Source organism: Rhinichthys klamathensis, unplaced genomic scaffold, assembly GCF_029890125.1.
Source record: "Rhinichthys klamathensis goyatoka isolate OS25496 unplaced genomic scaffold, OSU_Roscu_1.1 h1tg000593l_1, whole genome shotgun sequence".
NCBI lineage: Eukaryota > Metazoa > Chordata > Actinopteri > Cypriniformes > Leuciscidae > Rhinichthys > Rhinichthys klamathensis.
This window is the reverse complement of record NW_026607050.1, coordinates 302283-326231: the sequence shown is the minus strand read 5'-3', so window position 1 is coordinate 326231 and position 23949 is coordinate 302283. Positions and strand designations below refer to the sequence as shown.

The 23949-nt window shown below is 37.6% G+C and overlaps 1 protein-coding gene across 8 annotated transcripts in view; it reads right to left on the bottom strand.

Annotated features, from left to right (window-relative positions):
- Positions 1–23949, bottom strand: part of kcnip4a (potassium voltage-gated channel interacting protein 4a) — a 248446-nt gene that overhangs the window by 71144 nt on the left and 153353 nt on the right. Inside the window, exon 1 of one of the 8 annotated variants that reach the window (XM_056240372.1) lies at positions 5379–5955. The exons of the other annotated variants lie outside the window; for them this stretch is intronic. Within the exon in view, the coding sequence (XP_056096347.1) occupies positions 5379–5481 (103 nt within the window). The 5' untranslated portion in view covers positions 5482–5955. Of the gene's footprint in view, positions 1–5378; positions 5956–23949 lie in introns of those variants that run through there. 8 annotated transcript variants of the gene reach the window in all.

Here is a 23949-nt window from a genome sequence, read left to right as displayed (position 1 = left end):
ACTATTATCAGTTACTACAGCCTACAGTTTGCTATCTAGCCATGCCTTCGTCACGGAAATGCGTACTACTTGGATGCAATCATTTGCAAAACAGATCGGTGTCCTTGTTTAAATTTCCTAAAAACGACGACATCAAGAAGAGGTGGATTAATTTTGTGAAGAGCCACCTTGATGGAGAGCTGAGGATCACCAGCCAAACCCGCCTCTGTAGTGATCATTTTACTCGTGATAGTTTTATAAACTTTCGTCGGAGACAACTGGGATTCACAGATAATCCGTTGTTACTGGTGAAAGGTGCCGCACCGACTATCTCTCGCCTCGGCCTTCATCCTCCCGTCCCGCCGACAACTGGCGCCATCATCGGCAATGCGTGCCCACCAATGAGTGTAAGTTGCCTTGTGTGCTTGTTATAATTATAGTAGGTAGTCCACTGTAACTACTAAATTCTGCAACCCTCTAACGTGATTTTTATTTAACGTTATATGATCAAAATTCCTTAGCCAAGTAATTTAAACTAGTATCTGTTCACAAAGCAGTCCCTTATCTAATGGATTTATGCACATCAATTTATCGTTAATATAACAACCATGATGGCTATTAGTTTGATCTATAACTATAAAGTGTAAATATATTTTTTAATCAGTTGTTTATTGCTAGTCTAACTTAGTTTGATCTATAACTATAAGGTGTAAAAATATGTTGTTTTTTTCTGTTATTTATTGCTAGTCTAACTTTATTTGTCTAAGTTAGGTTAAGCTAGTTAACGTTTACTTACATATAACTTAGCTAACTTGCATAAAAGGGAGAGAAAAAATTTACCATTCTGTTGCAGAGCGAGGGGGACGATGTTGACTTCCTTGGTCAATGTCTTCTGAATCGGATTCAGGCTCTGGAGGCTCAAACAAATATGGCTTGGTATAACCTAATAAGCTGCTAGGAGCATCCATTTCGGCTGTAGCGGGTCCCGTCGAGTGCAGCTTTCCCGCGAGTGGGCGTGGTTTCAGCGCAGCCAGCGGACACGCCCCCAGCGTTTGAGAGCAGAGAAAACTGCTCATTTTTTCAAGATTTTGATAGCTTATTTTATGTACTTGCCGGCTTTTTTTATCATTCAAATTTGGCTGGGTGGCTAATAACACATTTTTCTGTGGTGTGACAAACTCAGAACACATACTTAATTTTGACTTTACGGGGACTTTAAATGATACTCCACCCAAAAATGAAAATTCTGTCATCATTTACTCACCCTCAAACCTTTATGAGTTTCCCTCTTCTGCTGAAGATATTTTAAAGAACGATTGCAACTTTGGCACCATTGACTTCCATAGTATTTTTTTTTCTACTATGGAAGTCAATGATGACCCACAACTGTTTGGTTCCAATCGTTCTTCAAAGTATCTTCCTTTGTGTTCAGCAGAAGAAAGAAACTCATACAGGTTTGCAACAACTTGAGGGTGAGTAAATGTTTTTGGGTGGAGTATCCCTTTAAGTGGCCTTTAAACTTGCAAGCAGTTTAAAAAAAAAAAAAATACTTGAAGGACTCAGTGCACAATCAAAACCATTAAGAGCACTTCTTTTTCACAAAGCCGTGAAGTGCAATTTACTGCATGCACAATGGAAGTTCTTACTTCACTTTCTACTTTAATCTGCTGCAATCCCAAAAGTGAATCTCGCTTCTGTTTCCTGTACGATCCTGTCAGAGCCGTCATCTCTGTTCTCATGTCATCTGATATCATGCCGGTGTCATTTGGTGACACACTGCCTTCACTCACTGTCACTCCAGCAGAGACGAGGTGACTTGGGTGAAAGAAGCCATTTGCATCTGACTGTGCAAAGTATCTATTTTTAACTACAACACGAGATTCAGAATCAGATTCAGATGAACCAAATGTCTTGATGGTCCCCTTTAGACATTCTGTCGTCTATAAGTAACTTTGCAAGTACATGTCAACTTATTCTACTAACCCTATTCCTATAACCCCTAACAGTCTACTAATACTCAACTAATACTCTAATGAGAGTTAGTTGACATGTAGGTCCAACGTTACGCCAACAGAATATCTAAAGGGGACCGTCAAAATGAGGTGTACTGCAGCCTAAAATCTCTTGGCCATACCTGTGCCCAAAACACAATCTCTTAAAGGGACAGCCTACCCACGTATACAGCCTGAAAGATTTGGTCATTATTTACTCACCCTTATGTCGATTTTAGTTCTCTCATGGACCATAAATGGACAGAAAAGAACAAAATTTAAGTTATTTACTGATAATATTTCCTTTCAGTGAACTATTAACCACTGAGAGTCATTGAGTTGAATCGATTCAGTCTGATTTGCAAACTGGATAACTTGATTCACTGAAAAGACTAATCAGACATCATCATTTCTCTCAATTATTGTTATTAATGTAAAAGTGAGTTTATGCAGATTAATATATTTTTTTATTGAATAACAACAAAGTTATGATCTGTTCATTTTAGAAGACTTGGACTACTTTTCTGCAGCTTTTGTGTATGTTTTGTTATTTAGTTTAAGTTTTATTATTTTTTTCTACAAAATCAATAAGTTATGACAACATATATTTTTACGTTGCTTTAACTCATCAAAATAAGTTAAGCAATTTTCAACATTTTTATAAGTTATACAAGATTCAACTCATTTTTTTAAAGTCAGTTTAATGTAATTTAGGTTGAAATTACTTACAGTTAACTGTACTTAAACTTCTTTATATATATATATATATATATAATTGCATTGGTCATAAAGGGTCATGTGTTAAAGTGGTGTGCAACGTTCTGATCTAAAACAAATAAAACATAATAAATCCAATCTTTACAAACACCATGGTAACCAAACACCATGGCTTGAGAGAACGAGGAAATGTGATTTTAACATTGTAATAAATATTAATGATAAATAAGCGGAAATGCCAGTGGCTTTGGCAGCCTGATGCATTCGGCCTGGGAACGCTGGCATCATTACATTCATTTTGAATAATGCACTGCAACTGCAACCGTCCAATTAGCTTGATCTACACTCTACACACTATAAATCAAAGTATTAATGCTAATGTTAGCATAAGCAGCCATTGTTCAAACTGTTTCAACACTTTTTATACTGATTATTAGTGATGTCATTTGATTTATAATGTCTGGTGTGTGTATGACATTACACTTTATCTTACAAATATAGAGATTTTATCAAAATCTCTCTATAGGGAGTGATTAAACTTCTTTGAAGTCAATTTGTCATCTATTCTGAAGCAGTTTTACCATTTTTCTATCAAACCAGTAAGTCCACTCATAATAAGACACAATAACTCATGTGCACGTGTAAGGTTAATAATAAGGTGATGAGAAACAAACAATGTGCTCTGAGTCTGCAGCATCTCCTAGAACAACTTACAAGAGAATGATTGTGGAAATAAAGCATGCTACAAACTCAGAGCAAAGACAGACATCGAGTTAACAGACTGATCTAATATTGTGTTTAAAAACAATTTATGAACTGAATCACACAAAAAGTGATACTGCACCCAACTGCAGGTTACAAGTGAGCCCAGCCACAGTCCATGACAAAGAAACTGCATGACAAAGACCTAGAGGCAGGTGCCATATTGAATTTTTTTTATTCGGAAAGACATTTCATCAGCTGAACAATCGAATTGTTAAACAACAGTACGATCCATTGAATGCGCTGTATTCTATTCATCACGGCCCTGTTTTCATTCCTGTCAAAAATTGAATCTAGCACTTCCCTAAGGTCTATAATGACAACATATGCCAAAATAACACACTGCTCACCTGTGGAAAGGAAAGCAGAAAGTCTGTAGTCTCGGCAGACTTTTAAAATGACAGAGAACAAGCTGCCTTTTAGTTTGGTAGGATTTTGCTGGACATAAAAATTATACTTACAACAGGTTTTTTCAACAGGTTTTCAAATCAAGAAGGTGATATTTTATTTTGTTGCACAATATCAGAACATTTATTCATCTTTCAGTGACATTAAACACTATTCCACTATCCAATTGTTAACTTTATTAAAATTCAGTAAACTTATATCAATTCTTATATTAAAAATAAATAAATAAATACATCTTACATTATCAATGAGATGAATTATGCATCATTTATCTAAAACACTTAAGTACACTAACTTGAAACTTCAGTACACTAAACTTTACCCATCTTACTCTTATGAAAAAGTGGACTTAATTATTGATTATGCACTTAAGTGCATTCAATACACTACTTTAAATCTTAAAATATCTTAATATTAATGAAATAAAAGGCCACTTAAGTGTTCTTAAAGTGTACACTTTCATGACTGTTTCTTAAGTACACAATTAAAAAGTGCTCTTTGTAATAATTTTGAATTAATAGTTGTACTGTAAACTACATTTTAAGTTTACATTAAAGTGTATTTCAGTTAACATAAATGCTTGTCAGTACATTGATTCAACAGTATAGTTTAACTATATTTCAAAGTCAATAGAAGTAATTTTGAAATTACATATACATGTTCTTAATTCCTACAAAAGTTCAGCAATAATAATATTAATATTATACTAACTGTACTTTTTCACAAGGGTAAACTTTGTCACACAAACTCACAGGAGCACCAAATAATAATTTTAGGTAACACTTTATTTTACAGTGTCATTGTTACATATATAATATTATACATGTATAATATTACATGTATATGTACTTAAATGTATAATTCCAGTGTAACAAAGGTGAAACTTTATTTTAAGGTGTCCTTGTTACAGTGTAATTATACATTGAAGTACTGAGTAATATTAATTGACTATGCACTTATAGGGTTAGGATTAGGTTTAGGGTTAGTTGCAAAATTATGGATAATGTATAGTAATTACTATTGAGACTATATGTAGCATGTTCAACAAGGACACTGTAAAATAAAGTGTTACCAAATAAAGTGTAACCTAATTTTATTTAATTGCAGATGAATGAATGAATGAATGAATGAATGAATGAGTGAGTGAGTGAGTGAGTGAGTGAGTGAGTGAGTGAGTGAGTGAGTGAGTGAGTGAGTGAGTGAGTGAGTGAGTGAGTGAATGAATCAATGAATGAATGAATCAATCAATCAATGAATCAATGAATGAATGAATGAATGAACAGCATAACTGAAACCATATGGACAAAAATGCAGGATAAAACTGTTTAGAATCCTGTAAGTATCTATTATGAACTTACATTCAGAGTGCAAATTCAAGAGAACCAATAAGCACCACATAAAACTGAACATATGTTTCAGAAACTACAAATGATTCAGACTTTACAAAATATCTGTACTGTGGAATTCTTCAAAAAAATAAAAATAAAAAATAAAGCATAAAGAAAGCTTCTTTGTGCTTACCATCATAGCTTGCTTCTAAAAGTCCAAACTGCTCCAGAACCTTAACAAAGACAACAATCACAACCAGGACAGCAATCATCTCTAGTCCCTCCAAGTTCATCATGCTAACCGGGTCAGGTCATGTCCTGACCACTGCACTGGACAGAGAGCTCTGCCTTTAACATCATTCAAAGTGTCTGCATCTTCTAACTGAGAACAGATGAGAGGAGAGCAGAGGGGGCGGAGAGCCAAATTAAAGACAGAGGGTAAAAAAACGTGCAGAAGGAGGGACCACGAGGGGAATCAATGAATAATGGCAATAAAAAAAAGACATTGAGGAAGATCTGGAGAGAAGTAAAGCCTGATCTTAAGCCCTAAAAGCAGGTGAAATCCACAGCAGATTCACTCTCTGAAACATCACTCTCCAGTTATCTTCCCCCTACAGACAGACACTGTGCTGATAACACCTGACACGCGTGTAGCCAACCGTCATAGCCGGGCCCGTGAAACTCATCTTCACACAAACACAGCATGTGTCCGTCAGAGGCAACACCTCCAGGCTCTGCCACGTAGACCATATGTTGTCAAGGAAACAGTTTTTTTTGTCAAATCATGAAGAACAAACCAAAAAGGACACAATGACTGTATTGCTGGCAAAAAAAAAAAGAGCAAGTGTGTGCGGAAAGAATTGTGCGCCGTTCAGAACGGCATCAAAACCTTGTAAATTCCCACCCGATCTCACGAGAAAACGTAACTACGAGTTTGGGGGAAAGTTACCGGTACTTGTAATGTGCTCCAATATTGTGTAACTAATTGTGTTACTTAGTTACTTTTTATGGAAAGTAATGCATTGTTACTTTTGCGTTGCTTTTTCTCACCTGGGCTGAGCTTGATTGTTTTTTAATGATCTATTGTTGGCAAATGTAAAGGTTCTTTAACACAACGCTATCTCACGACCAATTCGTACGAGTGATTAAAAGGTGGCTAATTCGTACGACCTCACTCGTACGAATTCGTCCGATTTGTCTAAACCCACGTGATGGGTGGGTTTAGGGGCGGGGTCAGGGGTATGTCATTCGTACGAATTCATACGAATTTGGTAACTCGTAAAATATGTACGAATTAGCAAAAATCGTACGAATTTGTACGAGTGAGGTCGTATGAATTCGTACGAATTAGCCACCTCGTAAAATTCGTACAAATTGCCGTGAGATCAGGCTGTTTAACATGATAAGTGAAATAATAAGCCTCAGGATGAAGGAAGTGTAAATTCATGGCTGTACAGTAGAGGGCGCAGCTCAAACGCACCTTTCAGCTGCGCTGGCATTCTGAATCACAGAAGAAGAGGACGCAGGGGAAGAAAGTTTAACACGCTTACTTCAGCAATAAAACCCCCCAAAAATGAAACACAAATGTAATGTTTATATAAAGTCCTTTTTGCTTGTTAGTATGGTTGAATTGTATCATCGAAGGTCAGCGGCAAAGACATTGGTTAAGAAGGTAAGATTAAATACATAAGGTAAATTTGAACCAAACCATCAGTGAGGACTAAGCAGATCATATGAAAATGTACAAATAGGATTGTACAGATAAGTACAAATTGTACTAATTAACAGGAATTAGCCAAAAATTGGTCAAAACGTAAAATAGTTACGAATTGCCATCCGAGTGTTAAGATTCCAATTAAATTCAGGAAATTGAATTTAGACACATGGAGCTTCATATTTTAATTTAAAGAGGTAGAATTTAAATGGAAATAAATCCTAATCATTTCATATAAGAGCTGTTCTTTTGAATAATACACGTTAGTGAGTATTAATTCATATTAAAACTGTTATGGTACAGGCAGTTGAAAGTACAGTTGCAATAAATCTCTTTTTCCTGCCACTACTGCAAATCATTTCCCAACAAATGAACTGAAAGCGAACCAATTCTTAAATTATGAATTTTGTCAAAAAACACTGTTATGCAAAGCTTTATACAGCATTTTTTTATGTCATTCATCATTCATCAAGCCTTTCATCAAAACCTTTCTATTGTTTAGGCGTTGCTTTCTAACTTCACAGGTATCCCCTTATGCATATGAATTATTTGAGCCACTGGCTCTAGTGGGTAAGTGATTGTTGTGAATGGCTTCTTTTCTCTTCTTTAGAATGGTCCTAATCACATTATTGTGGAGGATTTGATTAAAACAAGAGGCCTTTTGATTCGCCTGCTAATGAAGGTGTATTGTTTCTATTAAATTAGCCTTGCCGCCTAGCACATAATTGCCAGAAATGGCAAGGTCACAATGCCAGTAAACTGTGATTTATTCATCTTTTTTCTTTTGCACGTCACGTCCTGAACGAAAGGCTTGTAACCAGGACTTTAAACGGCTGAAATACCTGAAATTGAAAAGCCACTAAGATTGCTTTGCACACTAACCCTAGGTTTCACAGACAAGGCTTAAGCCTAGTCCCAGACTAAAACTCATGTTTGAAATAAATATGTCACTGCCATTGTTTTGTCTCAAGATGCACACAGTAATGTTTTTTTTTTTTCTAAGGCATGTTTAAAAGCTACTTAAATGTCCTAATTGAACTAAGGCCTAATCCTGTCTTAATCTAAACGCTGTCTGTGAAAAAAGAGTTCTTGGATGTTCCAAATGCACAGCAAATCTTTAATTCTATGGCAAAGAGGGAATGTTGAATATGGTCATCTGAATTATGAATAATAAAAACGTAAAAAATAACTCCCTTAAATCTTTAAAACGAACCGTCTAATTTTAAGAACACAAGGAGAACATAATGTTCCTTTACAAGTGAGAACCTGGAATACGTGTCAGAAGATTGCGTTTATAGGACAGAATGATGGAATTACCTGGATTTGGTATCTCTGAACCCAACAAAGCACCAAAGGGTCATTTTAAAGTCACGACTTCTTGCGGTTCACCTTCCTGTGCTCACAGATCTCCAACCGCATTGAAACTCTCCACCTCAATTACACAATGACAGAAAATAATATAAACATAGGCTACTGTTATATTACTCATAATAATATTTCTATAGGATTCATAAGTTTTTTTGCTCTTCTGAAAAGTGAAACTTGCTTGAAAGTTTTATCCAGTTTTGTTATTGTTAACTAAAACTATAACAAAAAAGTCCAAACATTTTTTTTAGATTAAAAACTTAGACTTAAAAAAAAAACTTTGGTAACTAATTGAAAGTTTAAGTTTAAGTACTAAAATTACTAAACCTGAAATAGAAAAATAAAACACTATAAATACTAAAACTTATAACCAGTGTTGGGAGTAACATTACAAGTAACTTGAGTTACGTAATCAGATTACTTTTTCAAGTAACTAGTAAAGTAAAGCATAAGGTACTTTTAAAATTTACAACAAAACATCTGAGTTACTTTGTCAAATAAGTAATGCAAGTTACTTTGTTTTCACATTTATTGACTGACAGCTCTCCTGTCCTCTGTTGAGAGAAATCGAAGTTCAGAGGCGTTGCATAAATGTTCCTCAAATGGCGTTAAAAAAACCCAATGCGTCCACCCAATGCGCATGTGCAGTCCTAAGCGCGAGTCTCCGGTTTCTCCCCATGAAATCAAAATCATTTTTTGTCTTTTAGTATGAATATGTTATGGTGTGTTCACACCGAACGCGAATTTAATTACTTGCGCGAGCCAGTGGCTTTGTATTACATACAAAGTCAATGCAAAGACGCGAATAGACGCATAAAGCCTTGTTTATACTCGACGCGTCCGCAAGAGCGCGAAGGTGCGCACGGCAAAATGACGTAATTGCGGTGTGGGCGGTCGTGCGCGTTGGGTGCGCAAGACCCCATTTCGCCTGGCGGTGTGCACGGCACTTTTTGTAACATCGCGCGCGGCGCCGCATCCGAAGATGAACGACTTCGAGCCGAATCAGGCCGAACTGGTACGTCTGTACCAGCATGTTTATGATCCTTCTATACACAGAGACATTTGCATTGATGGGCGACCATAAAAGCCTCTCATTTTGTGAATAGGAACACATTTGCATTAAGCACCCAGTTTGCACTTGTCTAAAGTAACTGCTTACATTTATAAAATAAGCATACAATAGCAGAAGTAAGCCCTGCTGATGAAATTAAGGTTTAAACACTCTTCAATAAGGCTTCAGTTGTTTAACGAGTTTGTACAAGAACGTACAATACACCTACTGCATTTATTACTCTTTTAATATGAATCAGCTATTAATAAACTACTAATAGAGGGGTTTCACGACGCGTCATCAATCCGGAAGTCGGCCATTTTGGAGGCACAGAACGTGAATAATGCCACTGAACTGAATGGACTCGCAAATTTGGCTGATTATTGCTGCTGAAAAATGGTCGAGTTTTTGTCTGTACCAATCGGTCACATCGGGAAAAAACATGTCGAGTGCTATAGACTGTCAAAAGTTAAAGAGAAGAGTGCAAAAAACTGATGAAAGAAGGCGTTTGTGGTTGAGAGAGGTACAGCATCAGACACATGTAAATGAAGCGTTGACTATGGCTAAAATGTCGACGCAGTTAATGTTAACTATGGCTACATTCACACTGTCAGTCCAAATCCGATTATCTTTGTATCAAATTGGAATCTGATCTAAAATGATGTCCACACTGTGTATCGCAACTGTTCAGATCCGACGTGTGTGTCCATGCATGTTATTTGGTAATATGGCAATGACTTTGCGTTGATGGAGGGGTTGCATTTGCAATATAATGTTAGATGTTGTCTTTTTTAAATGTTACAACATGGAAATGTGTAGCCGCCGCGCTGGACTACTACGGCAGAACTGTAGGAGGCTGGTATATAACGTTAGCTACTGCTTTTTTCCCACGCTCGTCTGCGCCGGTTTCAGAAATAATATTTTTCTGCTCGTCCGGCACTTTGCAACAACACAGCATTGTTTCGGCAGTGACTTTCAGCATGTTTCCTATAAATTACGTTTGCATTTTAAGACATACCACGCGAAATCCGAGCGTTCAGACTGAGGCTGATGTCCTGATATGTGATTTGAATAGGATTTCAAACCACATTATGGATGTAACTTGAAACGAATTTCATGTGCTTTTTTGGACTGACAATCTGAACGTATCTTATTTCGGGATAATAAATAGATGGAAGAATTGCAGTAATGTTACGTGCTAGAGAAGCTAACTCGTTCGGATCTTTAGCAGCTACCACATAATGTGACCACATAAAACATATTAACTTTAGTTTGTCAAAATGTTTCGCTCTGTCCTGCTTCCCAAGTCCTTCTCTATATGATTTCGCACCTACCTCGTGTTTTTTCCGTGGTTTATTAGTGTAACAATGTGTTCAGTAGTACATGAACAGTGCAATCCATGCTGTTGTTTACATCCGAGTGCCTCCATAATGGCCGCGCATCCGGGTTACCGCCCAGAACGTGACGTTGGTGAAACCCCTCTATAAACGGCAAACTACTTCTTCGTGGTTTATAGGAGAATTACTCCGAGTCGCCCCCTATCGTTTCACAGAATAGCACAACGGCGAGCGCGTCAAGTATAAACGCCTCGTCCGTTTGGAGAGGTGCGCGCGCAGTCAGCGGAGACTCACGCTCGTGCGGACGCGTCGAGTATAAACAAGGCTTCATTCGCGCCGGGCGTTGCGAATGACGCGAATTGGGCATGTCTATGGAAAGCCGTTAGGGCCAAAAACACGCGAATTTTAACGCGTATTTCACGCGTATTTCACGCGTAAAATACGTGTATTTTACGCGTGAAATACGCGTTGATTATGTCACGCGTATTTCACGCGTATTTCACGTGTAAAATACACGTAAAATACGCGTGAAATACGCGTGACATAATCAACGCGTATTTCACGTGTAAAATACGCGTATTTCACGTGTATTTTACACGTAAAATACGCGTGAAATACGCGTTAAAAATCAGTATGAACGGGTCCGTGTCATTGGCTGCTGAAGACTTGGGTCTAACCATTTGTGTGAGCTTAGAGGGGTGTACCTTTCATAGACTAGGCTACCACCAGTTTACATTCTATAGATCAGCTTATTCAGGTTTTTTGTATAACCTATATGAATAATATATTTAAATAGCAGTTTTATGACAATTAATTTTATGACAATTTAGATAAAAATAAAATTAACTTGTTTTTCTCCACTCATGCCTTTTTGTAAATAAACACATTAGTGGACATTCTAGCTTTAACATCAAAGCATTAACGTGTGTGGGGAAATCAGTTACAGTGGAGGTAACCAATGCAGGTTTATGATCACTGCAGGTTTAAGATACAGACCACTGTAATCAATATCTGTCTTTGGAAAACAACGTGAGCTTTTGTTGTGCTTACATTTACAGCTATAGCAAGCAGGGGGCGCTTTTTCAAACCTTTTTGTTCTGAAATTGGGCACTCAGACAAACTGTAATTAGGTATACAGGTGATATTATCAATTTAAAGGAATTTAATGACTTAAAGTATTTAAATATGTTATTTAAGGCTTTCAGGATTAGAATGAGAGCTTGTGCTCAGGTCAGGACAGGTATAAGAACTTGATTTGGCTTTCCTGACAGCAGAAGTATTTTACAGGTCACCTTGGTAATTGGTATTAAAGCAATTTATCTGTAAAAATGATTAGACACTTTGGTAAAACACCATATAACATTTAAGTAAACATATAAACATAAAAATCAGTGACGTAACTTTGTTTTAAAAAGTGGGTGGAACAGGTGGGGTGGGGGTTGCTAATAAAATGCTAAATCAGATTTATGCTACAATAACATTACGACGTCCAGCAATCGATTTAAATAGTAGGCTACATGGGGTTTAATTTGTTGTTTAATGAGATGAAGTATAATAATGTATGTTGTCAGTGTGTTGTCTCTAATATTTAATGTTAGAATATTTACTCTGCATTTTCTGTTTCTATGGAAAACCACACACTAATACACCCACAACTAAGTACAACCATTCAATCCTTGTTAATAACTGAGTTGTTGGGGTGACAAATAAACAGGTTACTCTCAAATTTCCAACATATTTTCACCAAGTCTCTTACGGACACCATGTGGCATATTTCATACCTAACCAGCAGTTTACTGAAATGAGACTGCTATAAAGCCAACTCGGTTTTTTTTTTTCAGTTCCCCACTTACTTTACCTTCCTCAAGCTGACAGAACACATCCAAGCTTGTGATCATAAATTCATACAAATCATCTGCATGATAAAAGGTACTGTGGGTTAGTTTGTTAACATATTACTATTTTAAATCAGAATTGATTTCACTGAAAATTTATTACATTTAGAAAAAATGAAATGAAGCTGAACTCTGCAGGGCAGAGGGCATTGACCCTTGAGGACCGTGTTTGCCCATTGCATTCGGAGCATTCCAAGTGAACCCTGCTGATGTAAAAAAAAAAAAAGTGTAAAGGGTTAAATTAGCAATTTAAAAGGGTAGTCATTGCAGTGTCACCTGTAAATCTATCTTTGTTATCATGGGCGTCAGTTTGGTTTGAAATGTGCTGGGGACAGAGACGCATTCGGAAGTGCATTTTCAGTGCATTTTCAGAAGTGCTGGGTACAATGACGTATTAATTTTTTTTCTCTCTTTCGCGCAGGTTATGTTTTCAAAGACGATGTCCTGTAGCTCAGGCACGGCCCCACTTTTCAACAGGCCCACCCAAAACTTTCACACACACAAAAAAATCCTTTTACTATATTCTAATTTTGTCAATAATTATAAAAAAAAAATTGCCAAAAGCTCATAATTTGTGCTCAAGCGCACGACCGCACGCATAAAGCTTGCCACAAAGAACCGGTAAAAGTAATGATAATAAATGCGTCTAATACGCTGTGAATGTGAATGTGCATTATACGCCGAGTTTCGGTTAATTTATGAGACGAACTCCAATTCACTCGCCGGCGCCTCCATGTCGTGATTCTGCTATATTTACTTCTTATTTATTAAATAAATCCAGACAATTGGTTCATGAAACATTGATTAAAATTAAGATATAATTAATATAAAACGAAAATAAATGTAAAGAAAGGCAGCTGTTCTGTTTGAGGTCTCTGTGAAAGTTTTAAAGAAGTCTTTTAGTGCCGCTTTCAGAACGCTCACGTCCGTAAACGAGAACTGACACGTTGTTTTTTCCCTCATAAATGCGAACAGAAAAATCAATAAAAAATGTATTATAGTGTTGTTTTTTTTGCTGGGTCAGACAATGATTGCCAAATTTCTCTCTCATATTGCTCCTCATAACCACTGAAAACGGTCCAAAAAATCGAACCAAAAGTCAAATTAATATGGACGGGAGTTAAAAGTGGTGGGTGCAAAATGACTCATGACGAAATCTGGTGGTACGAAATCACCGCATCCCCGAAATCGACGCCTATGTCTGTTAGCTTTATTTTATTAAAGCCTTCTATGATAAAGTTGATAAATGTCCATGTAATGACACTGTGAATGTGGAAAATAAATTGCATAATAGATATAATTTATTGATCCCAGGTTTAAATTTGGTCATGTCACCATTGCTCACATTTAAGAAAAGAAATAAAAGCGTATGTGAAATCTTAAAAATTAAGATTACTTGTACATATACTCTACTTATGAAACTAAACAGTAGAAAATATAGATTTGAGTATTGCACAGTTTAATTTATTGCATTTGTATTATTGTACTATTAAAGCATTGTATGTTTAAAGATATAAAGGATATGGAGCTAAGATAAAAGGATATTAAGCTGCTGACAAGTCTGAGGTAAGTACAAATTGCCCTGAATATTAGTTAATAATATATGACACTGAGGGAGGACTTGAAATTATGACCTGGAATGGTTTCCTGAGGCTGTATTGCAGAAACAACTTCAGTCAGAGTAATATCTTGTCTTAAGTAACCACTGTGATTTCATTTTGGAACCAATTTAAAACACTGAACTTGTCAGATTATAACTTGGGGCTTAAAGGTATAGTTCACCCATTTACACCCTTATGTTGTTCCAAAGTTTCTTTCTTGTGTGGAACTTCCATACTATGGAAAAAAATATTATGGAAGTCAATGGGGACCAGCAATGTTTGGTTAACAATAATCTTCAAATATTAGTAACCAAACATTCAAAGAGGCTCATGCATGTTTGAAACAACATGAGGGTGAGTTAATGAAGACAGAATTTTAAATTGAGTGAACAATACCTTTAAGATAGGACGTTTCTGTAATTTGGTCCCTGCAAGCAAGGTTATGTTGTTTTAACAGATATTCATTACAATTGCATTGATCAAGAACCACAGCTGTAAACTTTTCCACAATCAAATGTTAACTTTTAATATTAGAAATCTTGAGTTGGGTTGATTTGTTTTACAGATAAATTCCTACTTTTCCTGTAGCTCAAACCGTAGAATGTTAGCGCTTGCAAAATTCATGCAAGGGTTCGATTCCCAGGGAAAGCAAGAACTGATAAGAACGTAAATGTGTACATTGAAATGCAATGTAAGGCACTTAGGATAAAAGCATCTGCCAAATGCCAGGGACTGCAGATGAAATTTAGCTCTGTAGCTAATTCTGGGACAGTTCTTTACTGTCCATTGTCCCTGTTATAATAATAATAATAATATGTAAATGTACTAATATGCAAAAGGGGGCAATCTTGGTAAAAATATTTGTTCATAAAAATGCAATCTATCTATTTTCTTTGGGCTACACAAGAAAACGACGAAAAAGAAAAAAAGAAATAGGAGGATATTTAATTTTGGTAGCAGTAAAATACTTCTGCTGTCAGGAAAGCCAAATCAAGTTCTTATACCTGTCCTGACCTGAGCACAAGCTCCCATTCTAATCCTGAAAGCCTTAAATAACATATTTAAATACTTTAAGTCATTAAATTCCTTTAAATTGATAATATCACCTGTATACCTAATTACAGTTTGTCTGAGTGCCCAATTTCAGAACAAAAAGGTTTGAAAAAGCGCCCCCTGCTTGCTATAGCTGTAAATGTAAGCACAACAAAAGCTCACGTTGTTTTCCAAAGACAGATATTGATTACAGTGGTCTGTATCTTAAACCTGCAGTGATCATAAACCTGCATTGGTTACCTCCACTGTAACTGATTTCCCCACACACGTTAATGCTTTGATGTTAAAGCTAGAATGTCCACTAATGTGTTTATTTACAAAAAGGCATGAGTGGAGAAAAACAAGTTAATTTTATTTTTATCTAAATTGTCATAAAATTAATTGTCATAAAAAAAATTAATTGTCATAAAACTGCTATTTAAATATATTATTCATATAGGTTATACAAAAAACCTGAATAAGCTGATCTATAGAATGTAAACTGGTGGTAGCCTAGTCTATGAAAGGTACACCCCTCTAAGCTCACACAAATGGTTAGACCCAAGTCTTCAGCAGCCAATGACACGGACCCGTTCATACTGATTTTTAACGCGTATTTCACGCGTATTTTACGTGTAAAATACACGTGAAATACGCGTATTTTACACGTGAAATACGCGTTGATTATGTCACGCGTATTTCACGCGTAAAATACGTGTATTTTACACGTGAAATACGCGTGAAATACGCGTGACATAATCAACGCGTATTTCACGCGTAAAATACACGTATTTTACGCGTGAAATACGCGTGAAATACGCGTTAAAATTCGCGTGTTTTTGGCCCTAACGGCTTTCCATACATGTCTTCCGCGCAAGTTGAAAAATTTGAACTCGAGCGAATGTTCAAGCGTCTAACTAGATGCGATAGACGCGTATTTGAAGCTCTATTCGCGTTCGGTGTGAACACACCATTAGCCTTACTGTTATCTTTAAGCTATAGTGTGCTCTAAAACAATGACAAAATTCAGAAGCATTCAAAATTTCAGTCTCTCACTTCTGCCAATATGGATCAAGGATTTTGATGACATCACTCTGCACTTCAGCTTCTCATCAGATTTTCGGTCCAATCAAATGCTCTCTAGAATATAAAGCGTCCCGCCTCCTACATTATAAATAGACGCTGAAGCTGCGGCTAAAATCGGTCATTTGTTCACACATTTACTATTTTCTACATGGTGAATGGTATAGTGCACTATATAGGGGATAGGGAATGATTCAGACAGTGTAAATATCCTTTACATTGGGGCGAATGAAGTCTGGTTTGGGTTTGGGACCCATTTGAATTCTTCACAGAATGGTATATTTTAAAGCGATATGGAGGAAACTGATTAGGAAACTGTCAGAGATTAGAAGGAAACTGAGATTTTACCGAGCTCAACAGAACTAGCTGAGCTGTGATATAAACTAAACTCTATTGGCTATTTTAAAAATGGAGAAGAGCTGTTCGATATGTCCCGCCTTGTCTTCCTGTTTTAGTGGAAATTACATCATTACATTGAATAATGCTGCGTTTTGTCAAGGCACTTCAGTGGGCCTTGAATGGCAGCTATAGGGACGCAATGATTTTACCAACTGCTGACTGGCTCTTTTATTTAGAAGGTTGGACTTATTCCGCCATATTGCATGTTGCAGTTTCCCCATTTAGAGTAATATGGGTGAACCATCTTTGTATAGTCTTTGGTTTGAGTCACTTACAACATGCATTTATGTTTTTACTCCACACACTTTATAACGTCAGCTGATTTTTTTAAAAATAACTTCCTTTTGTGATCTGATGTGGCTTTAGGGTTGCCAGGTTTGCATAACAAAACCAGTCCAATTGCTATAACCAGCACAATCACATTCAGGAAAGGGGATCCCTGGTACAAATTGTGTTCCGGGGATTAAAAAAAGAGTTCCTATGGGTTGTCGCTTCAACCTAAGTAGCCTAAGTAGCCCAATTCCATGGGAAAACCACGGACTTGGCAACATTGTTTGGCTTCCTATCACAGAAAGAGTCTGTATTATATACAGTGGTAAAGACTGTCGATTAGCATTGCATTTGCATTAGCATTCTTATAAAAATACCTGAGATGCCTTGAACACAGATAAACCATTTTGTAGCAATCATATGTTTATTGTCTTCATGTTTCATTGGTCAAAACGTCTCTATCTTGCTTTTATTCAGATGCTGCAGCGATATCTGGATGACTTTGTCCATATGAGGGATTTCCTGGAACGTCATAAGTTTTAATGAGTCTCACTTGTTAACTTTCTGTGCGAGGGCGCCCTCTGGCTTCCAGTATGTATGCAACAGACATTACATCACATCTGTGTACTCAATAACGCTCACATCACCCGTCCCGATTTGGGGTAAAAATAGGAAAAATAAATTTCTCTAAAGAAATTTAGATATATGTGAATTTAGACATAAGCAAATCCTTAAGTTTTTCCCCCCAGTGTACTAGAGAAGTAGCCTGACTACGTCAGACTTCGTACTTCCGCTCAATTTCATTTCGCTTCTGTACTCAGTCTGAGACAGCGGCCTATCTATCCGTTTTCCTCCGGCCTGAAAACAGCCGGGCCAATCAACGAACAGAGGGCGGGCTGAAAGCCGTGACGTAGTCGCTAAGCGCCGAGTTTAAGATTAGGTCAGGGAAATCGAAAACGACCGCGGATATGGAGACGCGGATGCAATTCGCTCTGTTGTGGAGAATATTCCCGGCATTAGCAAACTGAAGCCCGAACAAGACGAGTGTGTATTAAACATTTTGAATGGAGGTGATGTTGTGGCCCTACTCCCTTTGGGAAAAGTTTAATTTATCAACTATTACCGATCGTCAGCGAGAAACTGGGGAGCCTTTTGACAGGTCAGTGTCTCCTTTCTTTTCCAGGTCTTAAATATTGCCATGACATGCTGTAATCTTGCAATTAAGTTGCAGCATTTCCGACAGACTCGAGATGAACAAAGAGCTGTGTTTAACAGAACTAATTCTAACTTTGACAGTTGGCTGCAAATATTTTTTTGTTTCTCTCTACTGTCAAATATCAGTTTAGAGGCCCTGATTAACTTCGCATAATCTGCAAAAGTCGTTTACAGCCATGTTCACTCCGGTATTTCGCTCGCATCATCAAGTGTTTACAGCAGGTTTACAGTGGAAGTTCGATAAAAGATTTGAGTTCGATGCATGATGTCTGTGGTTCGATGCGGCTGTGTCGGCGCATAACATACGTCATATATAAACTTTTCTGATTGGCTTACGGGTAACCAATGATTTTAAACTTCAGACAAGCGCCCCCTAGCGAGAGAGAAACACTTCTCTATTATGCCATTCCAGACTCTGTCTACGAAGCAAAGTGAAGTAGCAGAGTCTAGTATTACCAGGCTACTAGAGAAGTGCACACGAGTTAATAAATATTATTTCCAGTGAATCACTTGAACAGGTTCACAAGTCAAAAATGCACAAGACACTATAAATATGAAACATGTTTCACTCATATAATAATTTCCAACATAGCCAATCATGTGCAGCGAATGGCACAAGCTGAGACTAAAGATTAGCACGACCAGATTCTGATTGCTCCACAAGCACCCAATGCATTTAATTATTCCTCCTATTGTGCTCAAGCACGTAAAATCATGTGCATACTGGGTATGCATTCATGAAACAGCACATACAGTGCCATTTGATCTTATTTAGACGGCTTTCTGAGGTCATGAAATACGCATCTACAAATCAAGTTGTTCCAAAGTCCGGTATCCATAGGATATGGATCCCAAACAAAAGGATCCATACACAAGTACGGAGATGGGGGTGTCTTCATACACACAATATGCTCATGTGTGAACCCTTCATTCACACTCCCCTTTCACTACACAGGTGAGAAAGAAAGAAACAGATAACACACACACACACACACACACACACACACACACACACACACACACACACACACACACACACACACACACACACACACACACACACACACACACAGGCTGTCTTGTCTGAATGATTACTTTAGCGAGCCGCACAAAGGCTGCCATCAGTGCCCTGAGCTATATTTAGAGGAAGCTCAGCTGCTGCAAATAAAATGGTAACAGATAGGACCCTAATGGCTGCGGCCGCAAGCACACTACACAGAGGTCATTGCTATGAACAGCACATGATTACATTTTTTTTTCCATCATGAAAAATGCAAGGCTGAAGATTGACAAATGGATGTAAACGTCATCAGAAGCACGCTAAGTGGATGACACGTTTAGCCTGAATCTGGATTGGCAGAAACATTTAATACAGACATAATTCACTCAGCACCCACTTTAACAGGGCGATTGTTTGACCAGAATAGGGAGGCTGAAGGTCAAGTTCACCTTTTTAACTCAAATATTTCTTCTGTAATTATGACAAAGGTGCTTGTTTTCAAACGTTTTTCCATTAACAGAAAAAGGGAGTATTGATATATGTTATTAACAACGATCCAGTTTTTGATTCCAGACGTTTCAAGAACTGTATTGCATGTTCTTCAGCAAGAAACATCAGTCATTGAGAAGGAAGGGGGAAAGTATTTCAGTTTATTAGGTACTTTATACTGTATCTCTCCCTCTCTCTCTCATATATATAATATATATATATATATATATATATAGAGAGAGAGAGATACAGTATACAGTTTTTTTTTTTTGAAGAAAAAACCCCCTCAAAATTAGAATGCTTGTGTTGTGAACCATATATATATATATATATGTGTACATACACACCCACACAGATATGTGGCCATTCTGGAAACATTCTGGGAAATGAAAAAAATTCAATTTGTGTGAAGCCACTATTTATTTGTCAAGCATACTCTAGACATAGCACCTAAACGGCTGAGACAACAATGATTTATTCTTGCACTGTGGTCCCTAATCAGTTTAGCATTGGATTCTTAACACTTGATGAATGTGCCTGCAACCAGAAAATCTGCTGGCTGTAGAAAGTAATGAATATCTTCGATAATATTCTAAGAGACCATGAGTCATATAACAACTTACAATAATACAGTTGTTTTAACTTAAGCTAATTTATTGGAATTCAGTACTTAGAAATGTGTTAAAACGATATAACAAATAACGACACAAATATGAATAAAGGTGAATGAAAGGTGAGCTTAAACAGTCAAATACGTATGAACTGTACTATATTGAGCATCACAGTTCTTGATTCAGATTTGGTGCAACAGGACTTTGCTGCCCCCGAGTGACAAATACAGGGAAGAGCGAGATCATTTGATAATATAAATCATTTTAGATAACACAGCATTCAATCAGTCATTGAGAAACCTTCAGCGCTGTAAAGATTACACAGGGAGAAGACGCTAAAAGCAGCTTTACTTGAGCATTTCTGCAGTTGGTTTAGAAAGGTTTTCAAGCATTTGGTGGTGTAAAAAGGTCTTAATCCTGCACACAAACAACATCCAGTGCAAAGTTACTAAACGCAGCTGTGATGTGGTCTAGTTGCAGTGTTTGCAAGCTGCTGTCTCTGTACATTTTTAGAAAGATACTGATCCAGGGCTTATTTAAACCCAGACACAGCATCACTTTAGAACATTCTGCACCCACCAGACCAGTTTTATGTGTCTGGATATTGTTTCAAGATCAAACCGAAGTCTTGGTGTAGGTTATTAAAACTCAAAAGTACAAAACTCTATAAACTTTTTATGTCCTCCAAAGCTTCAACATCTAAGCATGGAAGCGTAACTTGACTCTGGTGCGCACTTGTTTAGGATGTAAAGTAACCTGCGCATGTATTTTAGCCGATGACGACGTCATTAGTTCAACAAAACACATGACATGACAGTGGTGAGAGAGACAGAGAGAGAGAGAGAGAGAGAGAGAGAGAGAGAGAGAGAGAGAGAGAGAGAGTGCAAAGTCAATACCTTCAGAGTTATGCAAGCTAGAAAAAAATACAGTTAGAAGGTAAAGGGATCATGACAAGGAAACCGAGAACCATTTAAAAAAAAACCAGAATAGAATGATTTTCATGATATTTGGTTCCGTTAGTGGCGCTCACATGTGCAGTTTTCCACCGATGTGGATGGAACATAAAATAACAGCAATCTGAAAGTGTTCATTATACGCCTACATCAATATTCATCTGAAATCATCACCACTGAAGTCTGATTCTAAAGCTAATGACTCTTATGAGCCTGTTCTTTTAGTGAATCAAAAGCACAACGTCTGATACCAAAAATGTAATTAATTAATGAATTTATTTATTTAGTATGGAATCAAAAACAAAGAATGACCAGTGAAGTCCAATTCCTGAGTGAATGATCAGGTTTTTTTTTTTTAAATCAAAAACATACAGTGCGACCAGTGAGGATTGATCCCTATAGCAAAACACGTTTATCAATTGTTTGTTTTTTTCAGTAGAACTTGCAAGTCACTTAGAACAGTTTCTCAATTAATCTGCCACTCTTACTCTTATTAAGTCATTAATTTTACCATGTCAGAATTCATATAACTGATGCTGTTACAGCATATTGTTCTCAAAATAATGAATGAAATGTGTTGATATTGGTAATTAAAGTTGCAGTAAGCGATTTCTGAGAAACACTGTTGAAAGTGGATCAGACCGAGTGCCAAAACACACTTGTAGCCAATCAGCAGTAAGGGTTACACTCTTTAGAGGGGAGGTTCCTGTGTTGCATAAGCCCCTTTCACACAGAGATTCCAGAAAATACATTGATAAAGCGACCCGGGATTTGACCCGGGTTCGTTTGATTTTGGTTCATTCACACTGCCAGTGATTTTCCGGAATCAGAGAGTGCGTTCACACACAATCCGTAAAAATCCCGTAAAGACACGTGACATCGATGTGACGTAACGTTAATGTCTCAGCAGCGTGTATAGTTTGCTTATGAGCTGCGATTTCTCTCTGGAAAAACCACGCTAGTAAATTTTTTTCTCTGATTCGATCATAAACTATAGCGCATTACGTACCATTTCACTAGCCTGCTTTCACTTCACTTCAGCGTCATTATTACGACACGGCATTGGTTAAGGCTTTTGTTCACACAGCGCGCGTTCCGGGACTGATCCTGGAAATGTTACTAGGTCCCCAACCCGGCATCGATCCCGGCATCAATCCCAGGTCGTGTTTGCGTTCACACAGAAGGCGTTCTGGCAATTTCCCGGCAATTTCCTGGGATTAACGCACTGTGTGAAAGGGGCCAACAACTGTGTTTCGTGTGCATGCATGTGAGTGTATTGCACTCCCTCCCTGTTAATTAGTTTGGTCTACTCCATTGCTTATCTTGAAACATGCCCTCTTTTACGTCCTGGAAACACACCAAGCCGCGCAGATGAAAGCCGACTCGCTCGCGTCGCGGGAAAAAAGCCGACTGTTAGCTAGAATGCGCGTTCTGCACCTGACCTGCGTGTAAATGAGACAACTGTCTATTTCTGCAGATATATTCGTCTATATTCGTCATTCAAAAAGAGAAACCGACGCTGCAGGCTGCAGATACACACCGTAAACAAAGCAGTGCGTGCTTACCGTTTTATCAATCCTGCTAAATACTTTCTTTATTCCACTCCGCTCATGTTAATATTTAAATATTCGCCAAGGAACACACATAGGTAATATGACGTAACATTAGAACAGCCATGGATGAAAAGGGGAAGAAAAGAAAAGGTGGAGCTGAAAAGTTACAGGTTAAAAAAAGCATTAGAGGTAGATGCTGTGAAAATGAACAGATTATACATTTGGCGCGAAGAGAAGCAGATCAACATAGCCTGGGAAAACCCAGACAACTTCTGGCAAATTTAGATTTGCTCTGAAAGTTAGTCTGGCAAAGAGCTCATTCAAGCCCATTTCCAATCCGTCGAAATCGCGGCACCAATCAGAAACGTTGGGGCGGGCTTTACACGATGACGACAGCGCTGGGATTTTGAAGCAGATTTTGTAGCCTACATTACAAAGATGGATGCCGCCGTCGAACATCACTCGTTCGAATCAGCTATCGCGTCTGTTTTAAGCGATTTGAACGTTTCCTTTTTGTTAAAAACCGAGCAAAAAACAACACTCGGAGATGTTTCTGCCGCTCTGCATACGTCATCTCCTTCATCGCTCTGATTGGTTTTAGGTCTATCCGCGACGTCCGTTGGTGACGCCCCTCTGGAAATGATTTGTCTATGACGCTTTGCCAGACCATAACTCAGTTACAACTGAGAATGGTCTGGTTTTAACCAGGCTAAGTTCAACAGGCTCTGTTGGCTCTAGCTCCCCCTGACTAGCTGATATGATGTCTTTATAGTTTTATATTAATAATGTTGTGTGTCTTAATGTTCTTCTGTTTGTTTCCCTTTGGTTTTACAAATATGACCTAATATATGTTGTGTAAATGTTCTTTAAATAGCATTTATTTTTGTATTGTGTTATATTTTTATGCTATAAGTGGTGTTAAAAAATATTCTGCACATTAATTGGCCAATGTGTTATGATGTGGGATGTGGTGGGCTGCTGTGGGCCAGAAAGTCCAGGGCCACTTTTTGGTCCCAGTCCGCCCCTGAAAGGGGGCGTGGAGTGGTTGTGAATTTGGGGGCGGAGCTATCAAGAGGTGTGATCCTTTTGTGTAGGGGCGTGTTTGTTTTGATGATCTCAAATATCGCCAGTGTTTCTCAGAAATCGATTTCTGCACCTTTAAACCTAAAACAAAAACTAAAATTTAAAAAAAATTA